Here is a 26,942-nt window from a genome sequence, read left to right as displayed (position 1 = left end):
TGGATGATAAATAGATGCATGATATATTGATGGATAGATGGATGATAAATACATAGAAAGAGATGTATGGATAGATGTTTAGATGATAAATACATGGATGATAGATAGATAGATAGATAGATGGATATATGAGTAGAGGGATGGATATACAGATGGAAATGATAGATAGATGATAAATACATGGATGATAGATAGATGGATGGATGATAAATACATGGATGGATTGATGGATAGATGGATGTTAGATATATAGATGGATGGATATATATATACATATATAGATGCTAGATATATAGATGGATGGATATATATATATATATATATGGACGGTTAGATGATAGATATATAGATGGATGACGGATATATAGATGATAGATATATAGATGGATGGATAGATATATAGATAGATGATAGATATATAGATGATGGATAGATATATAGATAGATGATAGATATATATATAGATGATAGATATATATATAGATGATAGATATATAGATGGATGGATAGATTGATGTACTTCTTGATACAAATGGGTAAAACACATACCAAAGTGTTGTCTCATGAAGACTTTATTTTTCTTACAGATATCTCTGCTTAATCTTTTTGTATTTACAGTATGTAAACAAGAGAGTCCACAAGACAAGAGAAAAAAAGAAACATGCCCACAATAAGTAAAATCTTTTCCTTTGCTCCTCTAGATTTTTGCAATTTTTTTGTTTATCAAGAAGCCTTTCATGGGTGAAAGATCTGAAAGATATAAACCTTTGAATCTTTCCAAGAAACGTAGTGACAATCCATAAGTACTAACAATCATATTCCGTACGTTTTTGACCTGCACAAACACGCTCTTCATTTACCTTTACCTTTGTATAAAGTGAACTTACTCTTCCAGAGGCACTTCTAAGTGCATCTTTCACATTAAGAGAAAAAAATTATATTGATCAAACACAATTGTTGAAGTTTACAAAAGTTGATATGTATAAAAAAAAAAAAAAGCACAACAGTTTTACAGTTGCATATTTTATATCAAAGGGTGTTTCCGTCTTTGTACTAAACAAGTCACAAATTCAAATACGAAATGTACGTAGAAATGAATCAAACTTCTATAGGCATTGTCCTAATGTCGAGTTTGATGTAGTGAACAGGAAGTGTGCTGACATCATGTCATGACCGCACTGAACAATAAACAGTCTGTTTGAAGTGAGTCAAGGTCCTTTGGTGTTCACATCTGACTCTCTTTGAATGGCACCGCTCTGATGATGAAAAAGCTACGAGACGGCAACGGAGGAGCTGCCTTTAGTGTTGTCTGTGGAGGGGGAGGGTCCGTGGTTTGCGGGTGACGTTCTTTCTCCGGTAGATGACGGTTGGGTTTTAGGGGACTGTCCTACAGGTTTTCCGGCTGCGTCCGAACTGGCTTCTGCTTCAGTTTCAGGCTGAGATGCTGTGGCTGTGAGGAAGAATAGAGAATTATTTATTGAGACAATTGCTTTTCAATAATAAATGCATTTGTAAAAAGAGTGTGGTTCAGAAGGGAATATAGCTTACCACATACTGAATACATCACTGTATATACTGTAGATCAGGGTTCACCAATCTCGGTCCTGGAGGGCCGCTGTCCCTGCAGAGTTTAGCTCCAACCAGCTCCAACACACCTGTTTGAAAGTTTCTAGTATGCCTAGTGAGACCTTGATTAGCTGGTTCAGGTGTGTTTAATTGGGGTTGGAGCTAAACTCTGCAGGACAGCGGCCCTCCAGGACCGAGATTGGTGAACCCTGCTGTAGATACATACTGTCTACTAGTTAAAAAACTGACCCTTTTCACAGACCGATGACATGCTTCCACAATCTTTAACATCGTAAATACATCGACATAAAAAAAAAAAAAGTATATTTGTAATACTATACAATCTTAAGAAAAATGGTTCCAAACAGTACCAGATTTGGTATATTCGTCTTGTAACAATGGCAGAACCCTTTTTGGTGCTAAATAGAACCGTTTTTATAAGGTTCCATTAAAGGGATACTCCACTTTTTTTGGAAATAGGCTCATTTTACAACTCCCCCAGAGTTAAACAATTGAGTTTTACCGTTTTTGAATCCATTCAGCCGAACTCCGGGTCTGGCGGAACCACTTTTAGCATAGCTTAGCATAGATCATTGAATCGGACAGGACCATTAGCATCTCTCTCAAAAAAATGACCAAAGAGTTTCGATATTTTTCCTATTTAAAACTTGACTCTTCTGTAGTTACATCGTGTACCAAGACCGACGGAAAATGAAAAGTTGCGATTTTCTAGGCTGATATGGCTAGGAACTATACTCTCATTCCTGCGTAATAATCAAGAAACTTTGCTGCCGTACCATGAGTCCAGCAGGCGTAATGATATGACGCAGCGCCTGAAAATAGTCCCCAGCTCTGTAACTTCCAAAGTGACCGGGACTAAGTTTGTCTAACCTATTAGACCTATTTTCATGCGTCATATCATTACGTACATATCATTAATTTCTTGATTATTACGCAGGAATGAGAGTATAGTTCCTAGCCATATCAGCCTAGAAAATCGCAACTTTTCATTTTCCGTCGGTCTTAGTACACGATGTAACTACAGAAGAGTCAAGTTTTAAATAGGAAAAATATCAAAACTCTTTGGTCATTTTTTTGAGAGAGATGCTAATGGTCCTGTCCGATTCAATGATCTATGCTAAGCTATGCTAAAAGTGGTACCGCCAGACCCGGAGATCGGCTGAATGGATTTGAAAACGGTAAGACTCAACTGTTTTACTCTGGGGGAGTTGTAAAATGAGCCCATTTCCAAAAAAGTGGAGTATCCCTTTAAGAACCGTGCTTTGAAAGTGTTATATAGGACCTTAATGGGGTTATAAATAACCTTTTTAACAATAGTTTATTTTCATTAATATTAGTATAATTAATATTTTTACATTATTAATTAATATTGTTATATTTTTTACCCCTCGATCTGACTGGTCTTGAATTATCATGTAGCCTCTATTTGGGTTTTACATAAAAACAACACCAACAACAACAAACAGCATGTTGTTTCAATTGGGTACTTTTATTTTTTATTGATATGGAAAATTGTAGCAAGAATGACAGTGCTCTAACAAGAGTTATTAGCTGAATACATTAATAAATAACAATTGCTATTGAACATGATATAGATATAGGCCAAGTTTTAGTGAAATCTCTTCACAATCCTCTGATGTTTTTACGTCCTTCATTATGTGTGTATTCTGAGTGTCAGTTTCTCTCTGCAGATGATGAGGTTATGGTACAACAGCATCTGAAATACACAATTGAGTTTCGAGTTACAGTGTGTCTCTTCCAGTTGTTTATGTAAAAACAATTATGTTTATGAAGGTCAAAATGAGCAAAAATGGACAGTATGTGAGCCCTTTACAATGTTAAAAGGAAAAAAGTGATATAAAGTCATGGGATAGCTTTATTTATTTTTTGCAACTGATTATGTTTATATATAAAGTAATAATTTAAAAAAACAATATGGATCATAAATTGAATATCTAAAAATATGGATCATAAATTAAATATCTCTGTTACTTACTTAGTGGAGAAGAGAAGTATCCTTAACCGAACAGTGCTGGTCACACTTACTTTGTTCTGTTTAAATAAATAGAGGAAAAGACATGATTGGATAAGAAACCAGTTACAAAATGAAAGTTACAATTTATAGACATTTTAAGAAAGAAATAATTTACCTGTTGAGAGTGTGTTGACAGTCTGTGTAGCTGATCTCCAGAAAATCAGTAATGAGGTGGCCTTGATAGTTACAAATTTGAAAAACAAAAAGGCGGGAATAAAGAACCCTAAACTCTAACACAAAGAACCATTTCAGCATTTAAAGGGTTCTTCAGGGTGATGCGGTTCTAAATAGAACTGTTACTATGTGTAAAGACCCGATTACACCAAGAACTATAAAAAAAGAGAACTATATTAGCATTCACACCAGCGGACGATAACGTTCTGTTTATTATAAGAGCGCTGCAGTTTTGTTGTCTGCCACTTTAAATGCTCAAGCTCCTTACAGCAGGATGGATTCTGATTGGCTGTCAATGTTTTTATCGTTCATCAGCTGGACAAAATCGTTCTGAAAGTGATTGCAATGATATCTTTTCTCTGTGCCGTTATCGTTATAGCTGTGGTGTGAACTTGCTATTCTTTTATATTTAGAATGATTTTTAGAGCTACATCTTTATCATTATAGTATTATAGTTGTCGTCCTTGGAGTGAACGGGACTTAAAGAACCTTTAAAGAACCATCTTTCTTTAGAGTATACTTTTGTTTTTTATTACCTTGGCATTAAATTACAGAAAACTGGCTAACGCTACTGCGTGAGCATTTATAATACAATGGATGAGGGAGTAAAAGCAAAAAATCCTCTTTTGGAAAATCATAGAAACACTATTATGGATTTTTTTCTTTTGCTACGGGAGCAAATTTGTCATAATTTACCCAACTATGGCGACTTACGCTAGTGAGAACCCCAGAAATGTGAAAAGGGTCGATTGTAAATGGTGAATTAAAAATAAAATAAATAAAAAGCTATACATTCTACAATGCGAGTGGCATTCTGTTATCGTCTTGGAATTAAAATAGGTTATTTAGCATTTTTTATTTAATTGTCTTAAAGTCACTTTTTTAAAAACATTATTTGATCCGACAACAAAAATTGCATTACACTAAAATTGAATATTCATGTTGAGTGCATTGTGTAACCAGTCCTACTCGACCCACTCCGAGCGGGATTCGAACCGGGGACTCCGGTGTGGGAGGCGGACGCTATATAATAGAGAAAGAGTTTAAAGGAATAATTCACCCAAAATGAAACTTTTGTCATAAATTATTCACTCTCAAGTCGTTCCAAAACCATAAAACTTTCGTTCATCTTCAAAACACAAATGAAGATATTTTTAATGAAACCCAAAACTTTGACGGCTCAAAAAGTTCACAAAGAGATCGTAAAAGAAATCCATATGATCTGAGTGGTTTAAAGTCTTCTGAATACACACTATCACTTTATATGCTGAACACATTAAATCTAGGCTTTTATATATATATATATATATATATATATATATATATATATATATATATATATATATATATACACACACACACACACATACATATATATATACACACATATATACATACATATATATACACATATATATATATATATATATATATATATATATATATATATATATATATATATAGTATACATACACACACACATATATATATAAAATGTGTGTGTACTTTTATATTATGTATAAACATTGATTATCGAACATACATAGAGCTTCATTTTTGGGTGAACTAATACATTTTAAGTAGTATGTTATTCTAAACAGCCATTCAGAGCAGTGGCTTAGCATTTGGTACATTTGCATTGACAGATTGAGCTTTGGGGCTTATTTGGCCGATGAAAGTTCGAATCTATCCTGCAACATTTCCCGATTCCATTCCCAACAGTTTTGGTAAAGGTGCTAAAAAGTAAATTCTAGGAATATAAATGGTTAGTTACCTGACTGTGTGCAGGATTTCATGTGTTCGGGCCAGTGTGCCTGCTGGCATGGGTAGTCGCAGTAACTTGTGTTCCAGCAACAGTAGAAAATGGCCTCTTTCTTGCAGTTGGCACACCACTGCTTCTTCTTGGTCTCATCCACCGCCTGCTGTTTCTCCACCTCCATCTGTTTCTTGACCTCTGACACCAGCCGCTCTCTCTCCTGCTCTAGACTCTGCCTCATTTCAGCCATGGTCAGCTCTACACACAAACACACACACACTGGTGATTTAGTATTAGTGGTTAAAGCTCTGGCCTGGTCATCTAGAACTTGTAGGAGTTCAGTGGGCCTTTAGTAAATGTTCTCTAAATTGCATTAGATAACAAAAGTGTTTGCTATAGCATCCCGAAACACAGTTTGCTGTGCTATTGTAAGTCATCAAGGAGAGTTACCCAGGTTATGCTTCATCTCTGACAGCTCCTGCTGATGCAACCACTGGAGTTTCTCAATCTCAATCCGCAACCGCCGGATCTGCAACAAAATTTGTGGAATATATTATTCTTTTTTATAAATAATTTATCCGTGCACATCATCTTTTTTTAATTCATGTGCCCTCGTAACCTTTTATCAAAATAACTTCCTGCCCTCTTGCAGCTCATCTCTTCTCTAATGATGTGTTTATTGACGTGAGGGTGGGGCAACCGCCAATGGGAAACCACAACCATCCAATCAATTCCTCATGGACAAAATCACGTCCTGCCTTACATTTTTTCTTGTTCAAGAAGCAGTTTTGCAATAGGTCACAATAGGGAAGAAACGACTATCGCAACTTCCTTTTCATGATGACTTTAATGCTTCTGTGGCTATTTTTGTGGTGAGAATAATGCATGGTAAACTATATCAGGTTTTAAAATCTGTATTCGAAAGCTATATTTGGTTTGTCAAAAAAATTAAGAAATGTTGGTGGATCTTCTAGATAATCTGGTCCCAAACAAAATGATAAAAATATTATTCTTCCAACACTGGGACTGATTTCATAGTGTTTGTTCATTGAACCGTATCAAAGTATTGGCATAATATGAATTCAGTCTGTCAACTTGCGACCTGTAAGTGTCTTGGAGAAGTTTAACATTTCATTAAATACACATTGACAAAGAGTGTGGATGATGGAATAAAGTCAACTAGTAGAAATGAAATAAGGCACAAAAAGTACACACCTCTGCAATGGTGTTCCCCGTCGTGCTCTTAGAGAGATCATTGTATATCTCTGTCATTGTTCCCTTGATCACGTCCATCACCTGCCATTATGATGGATAACACAGACAACATCACAGTCAAATTCACCATTGACTTTAAAATTATTTAGACAATATGAGTAATAGCAGTTCAGCAGTAGTAATAATCAGTTGGATCAATTATATGTTCAAACTAATTATCCAAAAAGCATCAGAATTCATTTTATATAATGTAAGTACAAACTGGAATGATATTTAATTTTTTTCAAATTTGCACTTCCAGAATTACAGCACAAAGCCACTTGAATTCGATGTGGCCTGCCATCAAGGCTTTGTGCTTGAAAACATTATATAAAAATGTCAATTAAAAAATGTTGTATTGCTTTTTGAAGGCGTTATTGTACTAATGAAACTATTTAAATGGAACAATTTGACAGTGTTTACTTCTGAAGTGAATGTACGACTCACCTTAGTGGTGTACTTGGCGATGTCAGCGGCGACGTCAGCAGAGGCAGGAGGGGTGAGGAAGTCTCCAGCCAGGCTGGAAGTGGACGTACCAGACCCTGTGTTAACAGGGGAAGTGTCTTTCTGTTGAACAGCTGGTGAAACAAGAGAAAAGCCAATTAATGCCAAATTAAACCAATGTTCTGGCTTCCATACAAATTAAGTTCCATAAGGTTATCATCACAGAAAATAAATGTATCCCCCAAAAAATGTTTGGGGATAAATCTGAAGCTCATATCCATTTGTGAAATCACTTTACTTCACTTTTTTTCCATGAAAGATCGTTATTTGAGCTCTAAAATTGTCATTAACCTCACACGGATGGACAGCTGATGAATCATGATGTCCAAATAAAGTTATGTGATTTATTTGATATGGTGTGCTCATTGTTTATGTCAGTTCTGTAGAGTAAAGCATTCTAGGTAGCATATTATATCAAAAATAAAAAATGACAGATTTTAGTTTTTATTGTAATCTAAAAATACATTCAAACGGGAATAAATAAAAGGGAATAATAAAAGATCTTATGCAAAGTCTAGTTATTAAATAAAAATATATTTATCACCTAGATTAGAAAAATCTAATATTTTTAATTTTTAAATATTTTTTAAACATAGATTTAAACTGAATATTTCAGCTCAGGGGTTCATGGGAAATTCTCACACAAATCCTAGTAATTAAATAAAATTATTATTATCTATATATTATCTAAATATATATATATATATATATATATATATATATATATATATATATATATATATATATATATATATATTTATATGGGAATAAAACTTCTGCACTGGGAGTCAGTGTATTTACCTTTGACACACTGTCTGGTTTGGTAGCGTGTGCTGGAGTCACTGGGAATCGATGTATTTACCTTTGACGGATTGTCTGGTTTGGTAGCGTGTGCTGGAGTTGTTGGCTGAGGTCTGGGGCTGCGCTTGGCTCTGTGCCGCTGTTTGAGGAACCGTCTCTCCTTGTTGTTGCTGTCTCTGCACCTTCTGCATGTGCCACTTCTGAGACGAGGTCTGGAATTTACCACCAGCCTGGTTCCACGTCGCAGGCCTTTGTGCCGGCTGTGTGCTCTCCTTGGGCAGCAGAGGGCGCTGTTTTTTCACCACATTGGACGCGGCAGGGACGGTGGACACGGGCTGAACGGTGGAGGTGGAGGTGGAGTTGGCTTGGGTGGTAGATGCTGTTGTGACGGTGGCTGGAGGCTTGATGGCTGATGAGGCTGCATCTTTTGGACCAGGATTGGAGGAAGATGAAGCGTTATCTGTGGATGGAGAAGCTGATATGCTGGTAGATGCAGGAGCTTTACCTAAACAGAGGGACGAACACAATGTAAATTTAAAGCTTCAGTTTAGATATTCTAGAAATGTTTTTAGAGAAACAAAATCCAAAATGTTAGGTATCTACCATCTGTTTTAATGCCCGCCTGATCTTTAGGTGTGGAGACGGGAGCTGATGGAGTCTCTCGCTTGGCTCTCTTCTTTTCCCTCCCACCTGGTTCTTCGCCGAGGTCTATAACCAGCTCCCGTTCAGAGTCCGAGTCCACATCCGGCGCTGGTCCGGCGGGCCGGACATCCTGCCCAGGCTGTGACCGCTCCTTCTGGGTCGGCTGCAGGGGTTTGTTCTTCTCCTGAGGGTCTTTCTCCACGCCACCACTTAACTTCTCTTTGGTCTGGGGATCTGAGGATTTCTTGTCCCCAGCTGTAGTTCCTCCAGCGGCTGATGGGGCAGCGTCTTGGTCTTGCCCTTGAGCAGATGGAGGTCTGGGTCTCTTTTTGGAGTCTTTGTGGACACTGTTGTTGTGGTTAGTGTTCTTGGGCTTCTGCTCGTCGTCAGACATGTATTCGCTGTCACTGGAGTCAGATTTGTCCGAGTCGTCCGAATCACTGTGCTCAACATCGTCTGAGATCTCATCAATTCCTGTGGACAGAGAAAGAGACATTTTTCAGTTTTAAATGTTACAGAATGAATATCTGGGGACATAATGGAGCTTAAAAGTAGGGCTTCAGATGTACACTTCTGTTCGAAAGCTTGGGGTCAGTAAGATTTGCATTTGATCACAAACAGTTACAATTTTCTGCATAATTACTCCAGTCTTCAGAGTCACATGATATTTCAGAAATCATTGTAATCTGGTGATTTAGTGCTCAGGAACCATTTCTGATTATTATCAATGTTGAAAACAGTTGTGCTGTTTAATATTTTTGTAAAAAAGCATGATTTCTTTCAGGATTCTTTGAGGAACAGAAAGTTTCTCAAAACAAAAAGGACATTTTCACTATATGAGTGTGTTTGTGTGTGTTATCATCTTGAATAATTAAGAAATTATCGTTTTTGTTTTGAGAGAAACTACTTTTTTTTGGGGAAGGGTGCATTAAATAGATAAAAAATGACAGTAAAAATATTTATAATCTTAATTATAAATGCTGTTCTTTTATATATGTACTGTAAAAGTCATAGTGTGATTTTACCTTCCATTTGAAAAAATATACATTTTTAATCACTAAATTCTCAGTAAAGTACAACATTTTGAGTAATACATCACCGACAATTCTTGAAGCAAGACCCACTGTGAGTTTTTGCAGGCTAGCTACATAACTTTAGCTAACATTAGCAGGCTAGTTAAATTGCTAGCTACCAACCAAATGTTAAATTAATACAGAACACTGTAGGGTTGAGCATAGAAACAGTAGTTATGGATTCTGATAAGACAATGAAATACACAAAAAACCCAGACTGATTAGATTAACAGTTATAATGCTTTATGGGAGTTGTAAGTGGAGTTTATTGCCTCATAAAAATATGTTAAGGTTGCGAAAATTTAGAATAACCTCCCTTTCAATTCATATTTTGGAATTTGAACTGAATTAGTCAAATCCAACACAGGAAGCTGAATTGGAACATGAAATGGAATGACAGAAAGAGAAATTTGACTGGATTGCAATTCAAAGAAAGTTAATGACAGTTATGGCACTCTGGGAAACCTTAGTCTATAAATCTGTTTGTCTGTGTCTGTCTGTAAGGCTTTTCTTTTTTAATGTTTCTTTTTGACAATATCATCTTAACAAACTTTCCTTTTTCTTGTTAAAAATTACACTTATTACAGTTATAGAAATTTATTTGAATTTTTCTACTTCTTTGTATTCAAATTTCAATACTAGTTCATTTTTGCTACATCAGTTCAAATCGAGGAATTGAATTGGAATTGAAAAGACATTCTCAATGCAATTCTGAATGGCACAAACCCTGTAAAAAAATACAATATTTTAGTTGCTTGAATTCAAATATTGCAATGATGTGATTGATCTCAAAGCATGATTCAAGGCTCTTTAATGAAGAATGTGGAGGAAATAAATGTGGAAACAGGGTTGCTGAAAAAGTGTTGAGGTCTATCATAATTTCAGTGTGTTTGTGTGTTCATTACCCAGCTGGGCCTTGCAGCTCTCTATAGTTTTATCCAAACTCCTAGTAGGTTTTTTGGGAGAGGTGAGGAGAACGGACGTCCCTTGCTGCTGCTGTTGCTGCTGTTGCACAGTCTCACTCAACTCTTTCAGGTCCATTTCAGCTTTAATGCGATCTGAGGGAACACATTCAACACAAATATTCAACAAGCACAGAGGAATAAGTGGTGCAGTGGTCACTGTGTTGATTTTAGACTCACCAAGATTGAGGTTGAGGATGCCTCCCGTGGCTGAGCTCCTTTCCTGTTTAACCGGCGTGGGAAGGAGAGGCTTGGGGCTGCCGCTTGTCTTCAGAGACGCAGGGGACGCTGGGAGCCAAATTTGAAAACTTTATTACCCACTATTAAACAAAATATTGGCCATTTGAAGGCAGGGAATCTAGTTAATCACCTGTATAATCCATTGAGTCTTCACCGGCGCTATAGTGACTCGATGACACTCTCGCCCCTCGCTCGTCCTGCTCCAGGTCTGACCCCGTGTGGACTGAAGAGTTGGTGCTCATTGGCGATCTGGGCATGTCCGTCACAGAGATCCGTCGTCCCGCCCCTCCTGACATCACTGTCTTACCCAGGAGCATCTTGGGGGATGCGGTCATATCGAAGTTGAACTTGACTTTGTCCTGTTTCTCATTCTTCACCGTGCCTTTTTTAGGGTTACTAGGGTCCTGCAGCATTTGGAACTGGTTGTTGGGTGTGTAAGGCGTCCGGAACGGCGCGTAGTTGAACACGCTGTATTTCTTGCGCACGTTTTCCACATAGACCTCCATTTCTTGCATGGCGCTGTTGAAGATGCTTTTGGTCTTCTTCACAGAGAAGGGGATCTCCTTAGACATGAGGTAACAGTTGTTTATGGGCACCCAGGCTCTGAAAGGGAAATATTGGGGGAAAGTACATATTTTAATATAAATTAAAAAAATGCGTATGGCAGTATGACTCTATGAGACCCTTGTTGATGTACACTACCGCTCAAAAGTTTGGAATAAATAAAATGTTTCAATGTTTTGAAAGAAGTCACCTTGTCAAAATGCTCAAAAAGGCTGCATTTATTCGATCAAAGAGTAATAATGTATCAGCAGCCATTACTCCAGTCTTCAGTGTCACAGAAATTATTCTGATATGCTGATGTGATGCTCAAGAAACAATTCTAAATGGTAAATAATATTGAGCTTAATATTTTTGTGGAAACCATGATACATTTAAGTGCATTTATCAGCATTTATTTGAAATGGCAACATTATGTAACATTATAAATGTCATTACTGCCACTTCTGAATAAAAGTATTAATTTCTTCGTCATTTTTTTTTAACCTTGCTGACCCCAAAACTTTTGAATGGTAAAAAAAATATGAAGCAACTATTTTCAATAATAAGAAATGTTTCTTGAGCAGCAAATCAGCAGATTAGAATGATTATGTATGCCTTTTCACTGTTTTTTTTTCTTCACAATTTATTTGTTTTACCAATAAAGCAATACAGTAATATTAACTCATTTTTAAAACATAAAATTAACTTTTGCAAACTTATATAAACACATTGTAGCAATGAATGAATTGGCTGCCGTATTGTTGGAAAAACTTGATTCGCAGAAATAATTCAAACTTCCCAAATGTATTTGCTAGTTTAAGTCAGAAGTTAAGTTTAAATCAGAAAAGCTATTCAAATATGTTTTAACACCCTCAGGTCACAAAACTTGAAACTAATGGTCTTGAGGAACAGGTCAAATGAAAAGCTAATTAAGTTCAAGCTTTGATTTAATTGATGTTGCTAATTTTGTATATTGGTAACAAAATCATTGCCATCATATTGTAAATATCCAATATATTCTTTAAGTGAATTCCTAATGCCGGGGACACACTTAACGACTAGCTGAAACAATCAAAGACTGAACTGAACACACTTACAGACTGTTTTCAATGACTGGAGCAGATTTTAAACACCGACTGTGAACACCGTGTCTCTGACTCGGCGAGTTTGAGCATGATCAGTCGTAAGTATCAAATTACATTCATAATCGGCCTTACAGTGGTTAAGTGTGTCCCCGGCTTAAGTAAAAAGAAGAGTAATAGGAAGAGTAATAGTAATAGGCTCACCTGTCATGCTGGCCAAAAAAACGTGCGTCCACCTGACCGTCCTTGTCTCTCAGGGCTTTAGCAGGCCAGAAGGGAAAACCTTTCAGCTTAGCCCACACCAGAGGGTGAGGCTGAGACTACATGAAAACATAACAAACATGACCATTAGCTACACTTGAAATACAGCCCAGATATTGACTGGCTGTTTTTTTATATATATATATATATATATATATATATATATATATATATATATATATTACAAAATGAATAGGATTAACTACAAACCAAGAAGCAGCTTGATACCAGGAGAGATCACTCACATATGGAAAGTGTTATAATATCTTTTTAAAAAATCATCCTCTTACACAAGGTTCACAGAACCAGTTGTCCCTCTTCTGACAGGCGGACAGGTAGCACTCTGGACAAACCTCAATTTCATTCATCTGTGGATGATTTATAGATACTGTATCACTTTACAGGACTAAAATATGTACACATATGCTACCTTTCAAAAATTTGGGGTCAGTAAGATTTAAAAAAAGAAAAGAATACTTCTATTCAGCGAGGCTGTATTAAATTGATCAAACATGACAGTAAAAACATTTAAAATGTTACAAAAGATTTTAATTAAATGCAGTTCTTTTGAACTTTCTATTCATCAAAGAATCCTGAAAAAAGTGTATCACAGTTTCCACAAAAATATTAATCAGCTCAACTGTTTTCAACATTGATAATAATAATAAATGTTTCTTGAGAAGCAAATCATCATTTTAGAATGATTTCTGAAGGATCATGTGACACTGAAGACTGGAGTAATGATGCTGAAAATTCAGCTTTACCATCACAGAAATAAATGACATTTTAACATATATTAAAATAAAAAAACAGTCAAATTGCTGTTTTATTGTATTATTGATCAAATAAATGCAGCCTTGCTAAACATAAGAGTTAAATACAGACCTCAAACGTTTGAAGGTGTATCAGCTTTTATAAAACGTTTTATAGTGACTACTCACTTCATGTTCACAGATCTTGACAATAACTTTAGCAGTTGCTGTTAGCTTGTGGTTCCCTGAAATAGAGCCATTTAGACTTCATGAATGCACTGATGTGAGTAAAGATACAAGCACATTGATTTCATAGACCAGCACTAACCTCCATTATAAATGATGCAGTTGTGTAGAATCCACTTCACGTCAGCCAAAAATGCTTCTGTGCAACCATACATTTTCTTCTTGATATTCTACAGACACATATATTTCTCAGTTACAGTATTTATGTTAACTTTAGGCACATACAGTGGGCTCAAAAAGCAAACATTTTGAAGTTTATTAATAAGGACAAAAAATATCTTAACACTTGTAATACAGAGAACCTAACGTACCTTCTCTAGAGTGCACAGGTCCATTGGGTGAAATATATATTCGGCATAATCTGGGTGCTGCTCCAGGGACACTGGCTTCTGAAACGGTTCCGTCTGCAAGATTAATCATTCATGAAGATACGCCGCAAGCGCTGAATTAGTCACATGAAAACCAATACCCATCATAATGAAAATATGGGGTGATTAAATAAATTGTGAGGGATGTGGTATTTGACTCACCCCTGGCTGTTTCATCTTCTGCAGAGCAAACTTCAGCAGGTAGGACAGTTGCTCCAAGTTCAGCATGGTCATAGCTTTACTCTGAGTCTCTATGCATTCAGCCACCGTTATTTTCTGAAGTAGAGAGTGAATTGACTGTACTATATACATGTATCACACACAAACAGCTCATAATCATTTGTGTTCTCAAACATATAATATCATGAATATCTGTCGATTACATTTAGTATAGTTACTGTCCATTTAGCCTGAGGTCATAAAATATATGCTTTCTTTTCTTGGTAAGAACTGTCTGCTCCAAATTAGGAGTGTAAAAATGCACTGAAGCTATTTTAAGCTGTAAACATACAAATCATACCAGAAAAAATTGATTTATGACCAAATTTCAGATTTCATGATGCATAACAGGATTGTCATCAGAGCAAATATCTAGACCTCTACATAAATTCAACTCGTTTCACTATTTTCTGAATGGTCTGGTTCAAACTAGTCCAAGCAAATTATAGAACTCTAGGAAAGGAGAAGTGCCTGTCACATCTAGTTTTCCAAAACCTAGTGAGCTTGCTGTGTACATAGGCAGCTCCCATCATGGGTAGCATCCTAACTATAGAGTGCACGATAACTATTAAACCTTTAAATACAGCCTTACCGTGAGCTACGAGGTTGTTAATCGATAGTATTTGTTTCTGTTGAAATCGCTGGCTCGCATTATTTCAACTTAGTTTTAAAATAATCATGCTTAACAGCAGAATTTGTGGTGAAAAACTACATTACCCATGATGCTGTACAGAAAATTCGAAGCAAGCAAAACGCGCCAAAAGATCTCGTTAGCTCCACCCACTCCCATGAAGTATAAATCAAATGACGTAATTGAGTCGGTTTTACTAAATACTCTACAAGCGCAACAGTTTGAGGTTAGCATGTCGTTAAACTAACAACACAATACTAATGTTCAACATGATAAAAATGTTATTTTACTGCTAAACGATTTTAAACACTTTTCAGTACTGAAAGAAACATGTTTATCGTGACTCGTCCGCTATTTTAGATATAAACATTCAGGGATTCTCCACAAAGGACACCGCGATGTTGCCTTAGATTTCAGCCAAACTGTGGTTTCTTAAAGGTATAGTTTCCCCTTTGGAACACAAAAGAAGATATTTTGAAGAATGTTGGAAAAAGACCAAACAGCATTCCAGCCCACTGACTTCCATTGTATGGTTAAAAAACAACAACAACAAGAAGAAAAAACAGATAAGTTCAAAAATATCTTCTTTTATGTTCCACAGAAGAAAGAAAGTCATACATTTTACGACATTAGGGCGAATAAATGATGACAGAATGTCCATTTTTGGGTGAACTATCCCTTTAAGGAAGCATAATTTCTCCTACTTTGTGAACTTAGCTCACTAGGTTTTGGGACAGATCTTAGGTTTCCATATGACTGGTTATGGACATGATTTATTGCTACACAAGTAGCTTTTTGTGCTCTGAACATATTTGAATGTGCAAGAAGGACAGTCACATGACTTGACTAATCCAGACACAGTACAGTCCTCAGTACCTCGCACTCTGGACAAAACCAGTCGCCCTCAGGCTCTGCGGCCAGTTTGAGGCACTTGGCGTGGTAGACGCGCGGGCAGAGCTCACAGCAGAGCACCTGGCCCTCGCGGTGACACACCCAGCAGTAGAAGTCGTTCCGCCCGTCCTGCGGTACAACATCAACAGGGTCTGTGGTGAGTGCGGGCTGCTTGACATAGTAAAAGGGACCATGTCTAAGCTCACACTGAAATGCAGGCAAGAGAGACAGGGCAAGGGGTCAAATCACAAGCCACAACACTCGCAGGGGAAATGTAGCAAGGCACTGCAATAAATCAAGCATGGACAGGTAAGCAGTCACATGACCACTGGGTCAAAAGCGGCACATTGGGAAGACACTGTGTAGGATTTCAATTCACATTTCCGTAAACACACTACATGACTCGTGTGATCTGAGAACCTTGTGGTGTCTGAGATCAAGTGTGTTTCGCCAGGATTGGAATGAAATCCTAAAATACCATCAGATGCCAAATACAGATTAGCAGGATCAAGGGACAGTGGCAAAATATACTTTAGACAAAGTTTTGATTCATATGGAATCATCATAAATGACAACTACTTAGTGCTCAATAACTAAATTAAATTTGCTCGTTATTTTCGCATTAAAAACATAAGCAAATCCACATTTGGCATCTTTCATGAAACATTGTTCATTCATATGTACTGCGACGCACCACCACAAAGACGGCACAGCATTCACGTTTGATTTTTAGCTGTGATAAAGTTAACGTGGGCCCCAAAAAGAAGCATTCGGACACTTACATAATATTAAAAAAAAAGTGTAGTTTGCAAACAAATGATAGGTATTGAAAGCTAGAACCTTTCTGAGAACTAACTTCACTTTGAGCTATTTTTGTAATTTAACCAACTGGAAAGTGGAAACCACAGGTGTAGTTCATCACATTAACTATATGAACACTACTGTTCAAAAGTTTGGGTTCAAGATTTTTTTAAGATAAAAAAAAAAAAAAGGAAATAAGGAATCCTATTCATCAAATACTCCTGGAAAAAAAGTTTCCATAAAAATATGAAGCAGCACAACCGTTTTCAACATTGATAATAATCAGAAATGTTTCTTGAGAATCAAATCATCATATAAGAATGATTTCTAAAAGGATCATGTGACACTGAAGACTGGAGTAATGATGCTGAATGAATTACATTTTAAAATATATTACAATACAAAAATAGCCATTTTAAATTGTGATAATATTTCACAATATTACTGTTTTTAATGTATTTCTTTCAAAAAAACATTTTTTTTTCTTAATTACAGACCCCCAGACTTTTGAATAGTGTACATGAAATGATAAACAGAAAGCATCAATACATTTTGCCTTCATTATAAACAGTATCATTATTATTTTATCATTTAAAATAGGTTGTTCTTTAAGTAAACACTACTCGGTTTAATATTTTATTCTCTAATGCAATGACATAAATACATCAAAGGGATTGTTCACCCAAAAATGTATTTTGTTATTTATTCACGCTTGTGTCATTGGAAACCTGCATGCCCTTCTTTCTTCCGTGCAACACAAAACAAGATATTTTGAAAAAGTGTCCATATTTTGTGCACTGATGTTTGGACCCCATTGACTTTCATTGTATAGGCAAAAACAGTTGAAACGTTCTTCAAAATATCTTCTTTTGTGCTCAATAGAAGAAAGTCATATCTGGAACAGCATGAGGGTGAGTAAATGACAAAAGTTTCATTTTTAGGTGAACTATCCCTTTAAGTATGCCTGTAGTGTCCAAATGCTTTTTGAGAAAGAAATCCCCACAAGGGGTCGACTTTGTTCATGCAAATCAGTAAAAGCATTCGGCCCCTTTCAATGACCAGCGTTTTATCATTAAAAACTGCACACTGAATACAAATAAAATCAATCACAAAGATTTACAAGCCAAAATCAACCCTGATTATTTAATTTGGCCGGTCAAATGCAAGAGATATAAAAGGACACAGGTAGAGACAAGAGTTTGATTTTAAATGTTTTTTAAATTAAGCATTTGAAGAAAAATTCTCAGCTCAAACCAATTAAAATCGGACAAAAGGACATCAGGAAGAAAGGGAAGCCAGTGAGGGAACATACTTGGTCTTTACTGTTGTGGATTAATCCTGGTTTCTTCTTCTTCTTTATGGGACTGGGTGACGTGTCAGAGGGAGAGTGTCCGTTTGAGGAATGTGGAGGACTGGGTGCCTTCCTCTTCTGCGCAGTCAGCGCCTGTTCCGCTGATCCTAGATCAGGGGCCGCTGGCAGGAGAAACACAGCTGCTTCATTATGCAATGCCCACATGGATAACACAACACCTCACCCAGCTGGGCCTGTGATTGTGACCTTTCAAAGCATCAACAACACAAACCACCATCGACCTCCACGCACAAAGACACTTGTCTTTTATGCGCATCTTCAAGAATAAAACAAAAAAGGTGCCGCATTTAACATCTGACAAACCTACTTACAATCAGTTGCCATTATGAAAGAGGAAATTAGGTTGCATGCCATATTTGATGTGGTTCAGATTAAAAGTGTGACTTGCTTTTTATTCATTTGAACATTTCAACTCTCACAATCTATATTTGGAGTCTGTTGCGTAAGATTAAAGCATGATTTAAAATATTAGAATTAAAAAACGATAACAAAAAACAAAAATACCTTTGGGTGGCATGGACACCTCCATCCCATCAACAGCATCGGACTCCGTCTTTACTTCCTCCACAGCCAAACTAAATGAAGTAGAGAGAGAAAAAGCTGGAATAAGACACTGAAACCTCATGAGGTCTACCCCTGAGATAAAAGACTTGGATGATGTAATCTAATCTCCAGAGTTATGTTGTTGTTGTTCATAGCAATCGTCCTCCATTCCATATCTGAACCACCTTTACTTGGGCAAGGAGACCCTTGCATGAGTATTGCTTTGTCTGAGCTGTGCTGTAACCTATTATCGGCCTGTATTTACAACAGGATATTACGTGGTTTAACCGTAGGAGGGAAACACGACTGATCAAGACGTTGCGAGGCATAAACTCTCTCTCTAGTGCCCAGCACCTCCTTCAGATGAACCAAACCTCTTCATGGGGAATACCGCCGTGAATAGGTCAACTCACTGGGGATTACGGCGGAGACGTCTGCTGAGCACCGGAGAGTGTCTTTAATTCAGACTCAGTCTACTTCTTGTTTGAGAGGATTTGGCTTTGTCCAAGTTAAATCGGGTATTAAAATACCATCAGCTACTGACACTGATACATTCAAAACGTGCCCAATAATGTGGCAGTATTTACATGTTCAGATGTTGAATAAAATGTAAACTGGATGTCAAGCTTTCTTAGCAGTATGTTTGCCTCATAAAATTTAGCAAACACTGATGAAATGATACAACTAAGGCCTATATTAACAACAAAATGTTAAAATGAAACATTGCTGTCCCATGAAACCAATTTTTCCCCATTCTTGTGAACTGATATTTGTTGTTTTCTCAGAAAATAGATCTTTAATATCACGGCCTGCCCTTATCAGTCACAAAGCAATAAAGTGGCAAGCAATAAAAGGTGAATTTGCTGTGACAAAATGACTGCGCATAGTAAATGGTTAAAGACATGCAATAAAAAAACGATGGTTCTTGCTTTGTTTTCAGCGAGAACAGCGAGTTCTGGTAGGGCTGCTAGATATACTAGCTGTGTCTCATTTTGAAGGCTGCATCCTCTGGAGGTCGCATTTTTTATCGGCCCCATATATCAATACTTCTGCAGAGTAGGAACGTCTACTAGAAACCAACAGCTCAGACACTCGATTTAATCGGCGTCAGTGTAAACACGGTTTAACCTGCCATGACTACGACGAGCGACAGCGCATTTTCTTGGTCACATGGGTTCAATTTATGAGGCGTTGCGTTGTGTAGCCCCGCCCACAATGAAATCTCATCAGACACATGAACATTTTTGTTGTTCTGAGTGCGAATTTTCACATTGCGTTGTTGCGTTCCTCATGGCACGTGAAGGCCTTTAGTATGAACAGCAACTTATTTGACGTTTAATACAGCAAACAGATACGTGAACTGGGATTTTTGGCCAATGACAATTCAGGGGGCAAGACTACCCATAAAAAATGTGTGTAAATCATTGTGTGTCTTACAAAATCAATGTCAAAAAAATTATTTACTTAAATAATTCATTCTGCTCAAGTTTCTTGAATATGAACCATTATCTATTGTACTGAACTTAACATTTGATCATGCAGTGGTATTATTTAATATCATTATCTGACCGAAATGTAACATCTAAGACCAGACCGAGGTAACAAAATGGATGTTATACATCCAGCAATAATGGAATCTAATCAGATACATCTAACAATTAACAAAAGTTAATGAAATTAAACTGATAAGCTTAAGGATTAAACAACAACAACAACAACAACAACAACAACAAAGAGAGGTGAATACTTCACTTAACCACACATATCTTGACTACAAGAGAGGAAACCCACTATGGTCAATCAATCAACAAAAACCTTCTCAACCACAAGGCTAGAATGGAAATGACGGGTACCAAACAGAATCATGTAAATGACAGGTGAAAGAGAAGAGGCGGACCGAGGTCAACGGCATAAACAAAATCCTACAACGATGAGGCCTTGATCCTGGTCTTTATTCAGAAGAAAAGACCAGAAAAGATTAGAAGCTGGCAACGAATCCCCATTACATGAGGTCAGGATTAGGACCAGTGTTGAGAACGAGCACAAACGAGAAGATTGATCATCAGGCCATGATGAGGCCTTAGTCTTTCACTAATTCTCATTGACGGAGCCACAGCTTGACATCATATAAAAAATAAATCCATGTACTTCCACTGTGTTTAGATATTCAGAGACTTCCTTCATCAGGACAGTAAAAAGGAAAACTCATCAAATAAATCCAAAGTGGCAAATAACCTTCCATTGCGATGAATAAAACTCACCTTTCTCACAAGAAAATATTCCCGGTTGTGCTGAAAAATCATAAGTAATCTGCAGAGTATGTCACAAACAAGAGTAATGACATAAGTCTGGAGAACGTATATCCGTTTCAGCAAACTTGAATTAGACATGTGATGTCTGAGGAGGGAAATGCACATCTAAGCAGGTAGCCAAGGGCCATTTTTGACTTTAATATGAGGCTAAAAGGAGCCGCATGGATGTTATTTCACATTAGGGCCACATCACGTCAGAAACTCCCATCCACCAGGCCTTTCTTTTCCTGTTCGCTTCAGAAAGGTCAAGCCAACAGTGAGGCTGAAAATCCAGATCTCTACACTGAAATCAAAGAAACAGGAAGTCCTGAAGCTGATCGAACGAAGAGAAAGAAAACCCCCGCTCTGCAACCAAACCGCCCTCCAAAACGGGATCTTCCTGAACGATCTGAGCAGAGACACAATCAGAGGACCTCGCAAACAGACCAAATAAAGAGAAAGGCAGCTGTGAATGTGGAGATAACTGGTCAGAGAGTGAGCCGAGGTCTTTTTTTCTCTCTTCGCAGGAAATGAGAGTGCCTCCCTTCCCCCACCGCTCTGCTCGAGCTCCCCTTCCCCCCTCCCTCTAGGCCAGAGACGCGGGCTCTGGCACGTCCATGGCACAGGAGCTTACAGTAAACAGGGAGAACGACAGAAACCCCAGCATATAGGTCAATCTCAAGAGCCACAGCTGAGAAAAACAAGTGAAGAGACAATGCACCCGAGTATCAACAACAGGCAAACAAACATTTCGCTATTCAGACAAGGCAAACCTCGCTCGCAGATTGAGCTCTTGGGCCGTTAAAGGGAGCAGCTACTTTGTGGTTCATGGCTGCATTGTGAATCATTTCAAGGGCAAGCAGTGACTTCACAAGAACACAGTTGTTTCCCGTCACAATGTCGATGTAGATATGATTGGACTTTTTCTGAAGCTCTTTGCTGATTTAACAAAGGCAAAAAACCCTCATCAAACCACTGCGGGTCATTTCCTCCGAACGGCAAGAAGCCAATCACCACAATCCTTTACAGTGTCGTTTCCTTGACAAGAATCCCAATCACAGTGGCATAATCTTCCTGGGAACACACACAACTTGAGCTATACCGTACTGACATAAAACACTCCAGCCATTGTTCCATAAAGAGAATCTAGGCTAACAATATATGAAGATCTAGCTGACTATATTGTGAATGCAATTAAATTAATTGTTCATAATTACAACAACTAACTCGGGAACCATTTGTTGTTTGATAAACAGGTGAAATACGATACGTACTGGAAGGGCTTTTTTGAAACGCAGCCATAAATATCATTAGAAAGGCCAAGGATCCGTTGGGAATGAGGCAGGGGGCTTTTAGTCCCGTGTGGTTTGCGCTCGCTTGTTTTGTCTTAGGGAGCAGCTGTGTGTGTATGTGCCGTGGTGCTATTTTATGGTTAACAATAACATCACCATAAATCTAAAAAAAAAAAAAAAACCTTAAAGGAGATGAGAAATATGCAAATATCATCTAAACAATCTTCTTAAAAATACGTCATAGCCTTTTACACAATTTAAGTTTGAAAAGAAACTGAATTTAAATGTTATGCATTCATTTAAAAATAATTCATCACTGCTAATGCTGACATAACATAATGATAGTGCGTGTGCAATAGTGCAATGCAAAAAAATAAAAGGAAATGAAAGCGGACTATAATTCTTAAGATCTCAATGGCTTTTTGTCATTGTGCCTGTCTGCACATAATATGTGTTATAGTATGTATTCTAATCACTGGCCTAAATAACAAAATGGCTTTTTTGCATGATTTGCATGAAGCTGATGAATTCCTTTTCCAAGAATAATCCATGCTTGAAAAATTCTTATGACAAAATGGTGTCTCATGCTATTTTTAAACTCATACTTGCCCTCTCAATGTGACTGACAGTGAACAATGACAGCAAAAATCATGCAAACACCCACACTGAGCAATTATTTTCTTAAGGACGTGTTGAAAAACAGCACAGAAAATAACTGGAATCACTAGATAAATAAAAAAAAACGACATGGGATTGTCATCTAACGTCCCTCCTAAAGCTAAAACTATAAAATGAAAATATAAAACAAACACGAACGCCACTGAAAACTGTGCTCTCCGCCCCTCATTGGTAGATCACGTCCTGAATTACCCATCCTGCCCCTGTGTAAAATGACCACAGCTGGGACTCTCAGCTCTCTAATAGGGCCCTAACAGATGCCTCCATTTTCTGTGGCGTGGCTTGTGACACAAACAGACAATGGGACAGGCAATCAGCTTAAAAAAAGTACATCACCCAAGCACCCTACCCCCCTGATCCTCCTCCCCCTACGTGGAGCAGATCAACATCTACAGAAATGACTGCCACTCAGCTGTTTGCCAGTTCAGCAATGAGTGATAGCTGACTTCGTTTGCCATGCAACCATGTGACCGAGCAGCAGCACACAGGCCAAAGCTCAGCAGAGAGAGAGGGAGAACGCATGACCCCCCCTTCTCTGGCCCTCTCCCCCACCTCCTTCCTCCTCTGCCCTGTTTTTCTGAGACTCAGGCCTTTGCTAGGCCTCCCCAGTCAGTGGAGAATCAAATCTGCAATTCACAGTGTTAGCAGTGGATGAAAACAGTACAATGACAAGAAAGGACAAACGTAATAAAACATCAGGCTTACCTCTGTGGATGCATGGCTGAAACAGTGTAATGTCAATACTTATAAAACATGGAGGACAGCCTCAGCCTTTAGACAAGGGAGGGCTCTCCTCTCCACTCTCAGAGCTCAGGCCTGTGTGATCAGAGCAGGGCCGTGACTGGCTGCCCTCCCACATGCAGGATGTAAGGCCTCGTCTGATTGGCCGAAGCGCTTCCTGAGTAAATTATCTTTGTTCGGCACTGGCAGGATCAGCAGTGAGTGCGGGAAAGAGCACAGAGGAGAGGGAGAGAAAGAACTAGGCCTCACTCACTCTAAAAAACACACACTTGTTTGCACAGACCCACTACGAAATGGCAGCTAAATATCCGTTAGCCTTGGAAATTGTGTGGGATTTGGCATTAAAGCTCTTTTGTTTGTCTGTGTGGAGCCGTAGGCCTTTGTTTAATCCCTCCCCCCACCGGAGCCGGTTGAGAAATAGGAGACACTCCTTTAGTGAATATGAGCCCTGAGCAAAAAATAGTGCAGCCACCATAACTTCCTGTGCTTGAACTGCAACCGATTCATGAGCAAAATGTAAAGTAGACATGGTGTTCACTCCAAAAAGAGAAATGCAAAGTACTTTATCATTATTATATCAGTAATCAGTGCAAAAAAACAAATGCAATACACTTGGATGTTACATAATGAGTAATGTGGCTAAACGGATTGGATTGACTAAACCCTGAAACACTTAAAAAACAATTCATTATATTCAAAGAAGATAGTTTCCTAGAAAAACAAAGTAGCATAGGCTATTATGAATAATATAGTTTCACATTCACAAAGGCAGAGGAGCTAGCTAGGTAAATGCCTTAGATTCGTTACAATATTGTGAGTGTTAAAACAAAACTTCCCTGAATCTTTACAGCATTAAGACATTGGTAGATGTTAAGGTGACTCTATTCGATGAATTAGTAGGAATGTGTTTAGGCCCTCACAGCAAAAGCTTCCACTAGGCCGCAAACAGCGCCGCCTGCTCTCTGACACTTACACAACACTGACACCCACTGGAGAGACGGGGAACTGACTCCCATATCGATCACACCACAACAACAATCTTAGAACATGCTAAACCTCTTCAAGCGAAAATCTGTCTGCAACAGAGTTTTTGTTATTATTAAATAAAATTAATAGAAAATAAATTGTTTTCGGTAATTGAAATAAAGCTGAAATAGAATAAAATACTAATAGATAAAAAACAAAACAAATGAAAATGAGAAATGTTGCATTGAAAACTAAGTTAAAGTGCTTACACACAATTTCTCAAACTGTAGCTCCTTTTCTCTAAACTCTACGCACAAAACACGCACACAACATGCAAAATGAAACACATCTCTTGCTAAAGCAAACGTGTTTGTGTATAGTAAATCTACACAGAAACCATCAAACGCAACGCAAGAGCTGTTAGTTTTGAATGATGTGCCTAATGTGGAGAACTGTGTTAAGCGTTTTGCAAAAAGTTTGTTTTACAATTGCAAACTGAGTGGCGATGGCGCCAGAATGTTATAATGCAAGCCGTCGATTCCCGAACACTTTAGTTTGTGTTTTTATGTTAATGTCTTTGTTTTCGTGCTTGGTTGTTGAGGGAACTCTTTTGGACATTGAAGGCATTTTTTAAAACTTATTAGTTGTATTCATCACCTTTTATGTCAAATTCTAACATTCAAATTAAATTCAATAAGAATATTAACACTTAAATATTAATATAGGGCTATTACCAATCAAATTAAATCATCAACAAAATCCATCTTTGCAGTGCAGAGGTGACACAGAAGCAGCATCAGACGTGGCATTAATATATTTACACTGCATTTACAATTGCATGAATAATGCTAAATGCTAAATATTTAACTTTTTTTAACTTTTAAAATGTACTTTAAATATGAAACTAAAACCGCCAGTAGGTGGCAGCAAGTCACTGTCTTAATGAGCGAGTCATTCATTCAACCGATTCGTTCAAACTGCTGATTAATTCAAGAAAGAAACAATTAAGTGACCATCTTTATTGGATGGGTCATTGAATCATTGATTGATTCGTTCGTTCAAAATGCAGATTCAGTCGGTTAAAAATCATCGCTGTCTGTTGCTTGGAGACTCGTTCTGCTGTGGTTTCATTTTGAAATTTTCGTTGACGAAATAAAGGAAAAACAAACAATATTGACAAACAATATGTGTCTAAAGTTAACTCACAATGTTAACTTATTGTTAATTTAGCTGTTGAATAAAATAAATATCACAATAGTGCTGATATTTGGGGGAAATGGCACTCTTGCTCGTGTGAAATTGTAATATAACTACAATATGATCATGTAAATATAAGGGGGGGGGGGATCATCGGGGGGAATTTTAAGGCCATATTTCTGCATACAAAACGCAGTGAAAGCATGAGTGACGAACTCGACAGCTCGCACATTATTAAAACAATTACAATCACTTCGATGGCACATCCCTACGCACATAAAGAATGGACTTACTTACAATTGAACATTTACCCATTTTCTTCTCCTTCTCTGAGGATATGCTGTCGTAAATGCCGCCAAATGTGCAAATACGAATAGCGAATTGTCACGTGATCAAGCAATATCCGTGTATCATTCGTTCAGTCGTTTTTTTATTTAATATTGAAAGTAGAAAAATGCATAAACGGTTCCTTTTTCGTTTTTTCATTATTTCCAAAACAACAACAAAAAAAACAAGAACCGGCCGGACTTTTTATGGCCTTAAATTTTTAAAATCTAATTAATACTTTTAAAGACTTTAAGTATCTGCCGGAACCCTAGCTACTCACAGCCATGGTCGCACTTTTGACCTAGGCTGCATCCGAAAACTTAAAAATGCTGCTTAGGGAGGACGCATTCCTGAAGGCATCAAGGCACATACGAATCCAAAGTTAGCTTCACTTCCTGTCTCATGAGAGACCCTCATCTGATCGATTTTTGAAGGCAGCATAGATTTAGCCTATCCTCTGCTGCCTTTGATATCCCACAATCCTGTGCTTTCCATTCTGTGACAGTTGAACTAAAAATAAAGAAAGTTGCAACTCATGGTCAGTTTGTTTGTAAATGTACGTTTTTGACCATTGTTTTCCACTTTTGACACTTTTTGTCATTTCTTGTGAAAAGTTACTACTGTAGTAATTAAATATTCGCTTATTTATTCACCAAAGCTTGCACTATTTTGCTGTAAATCATTAAACCGTTACGCTGCCTCAGAAGTCTGTC

General features: G+C 37.5%; 1 protein-coding gene across 6 annotated transcripts; it reads right to left on the bottom strand.

Moving 5' to 3' along the window:
* Positions 1 to 556: 556 nt before the first annotated feature.
* On the bottom strand, positions 557 to 23,820 carry prkcbp1l (protein kinase C binding protein 1, like). 6 transcript variants are annotated; one of them, XR_014604102.1, is made up of 22 exons: positions 23,704 to 23,820; positions 18,699 to 18,769; positions 18,135 to 18,295; positions 16,007 to 16,228; positions 14,443 to 14,556; positions 14,224 to 14,316; positions 13,995 to 14,082; positions 13,856 to 13,911; positions 13,205 to 13,282; positions 12,858 to 12,973; positions 11,159 to 11,631; positions 10,969 to 11,076; positions 10,732 to 10,884; positions 8,715 to 9,227; positions 8,173 to 8,616; positions 7,254 to 7,384; positions 6,768 to 6,848; positions 6,003 to 6,081; positions 5,571 to 5,810; positions 3,738 to 4,819; positions 3,584 to 3,639; positions 3,058 to 3,304 (listed from the first exon to the last, which is right to left on the bottom strand). XR_014604102.1 is itself a non-coding variant. In XM_084098415.1 (20 exons), the coding sequence occupies exons 1-20, from the start codon at positions 23,715 to 23,717 to the stop codon at positions 1,272 to 1,274; spliced, it is 3,414 nt and encodes a 1,137-aa protein (XP_083954541.1). In that variant the 5' UTR covers positions 23,718 to 23,820; the 3' UTR covers positions 557 to 1,271. The 6 variants fall into 6 exon arrangements, 4 of the variants coding, with proteins under 4 accessions (XP_083954541.1, XP_083954543.1, XP_083954544.1 ...); XR_014604103.1 differs by having other exon boundaries at positions 16,007 to 16,150; XM_084098415.1 differs by lacking the exons at positions 3,058 to 3,304; positions 3,584 to 3,639; positions 3,738 to 4,819 and adding an exon at positions 557 to 1,450.
* Positions 23,821 to 26,942: the final 3,122 nt, after the last annotated feature.

This window comes from Abramis brama (assembly GCF_963993115.1).
Source record: "Abramis brama genome assembly, chromosome: 22".
NCBI classification, from domain to species: domain Eukaryota; kingdom Metazoa; phylum Chordata; class Actinopteri; order Cypriniformes; family Leuciscidae; genus Abramis; species Abramis brama.
The sequence above is the reverse complement of the archived record's forward strand: the minus strand, read 5'-3'. Positions and strand labels throughout refer to the sequence as shown.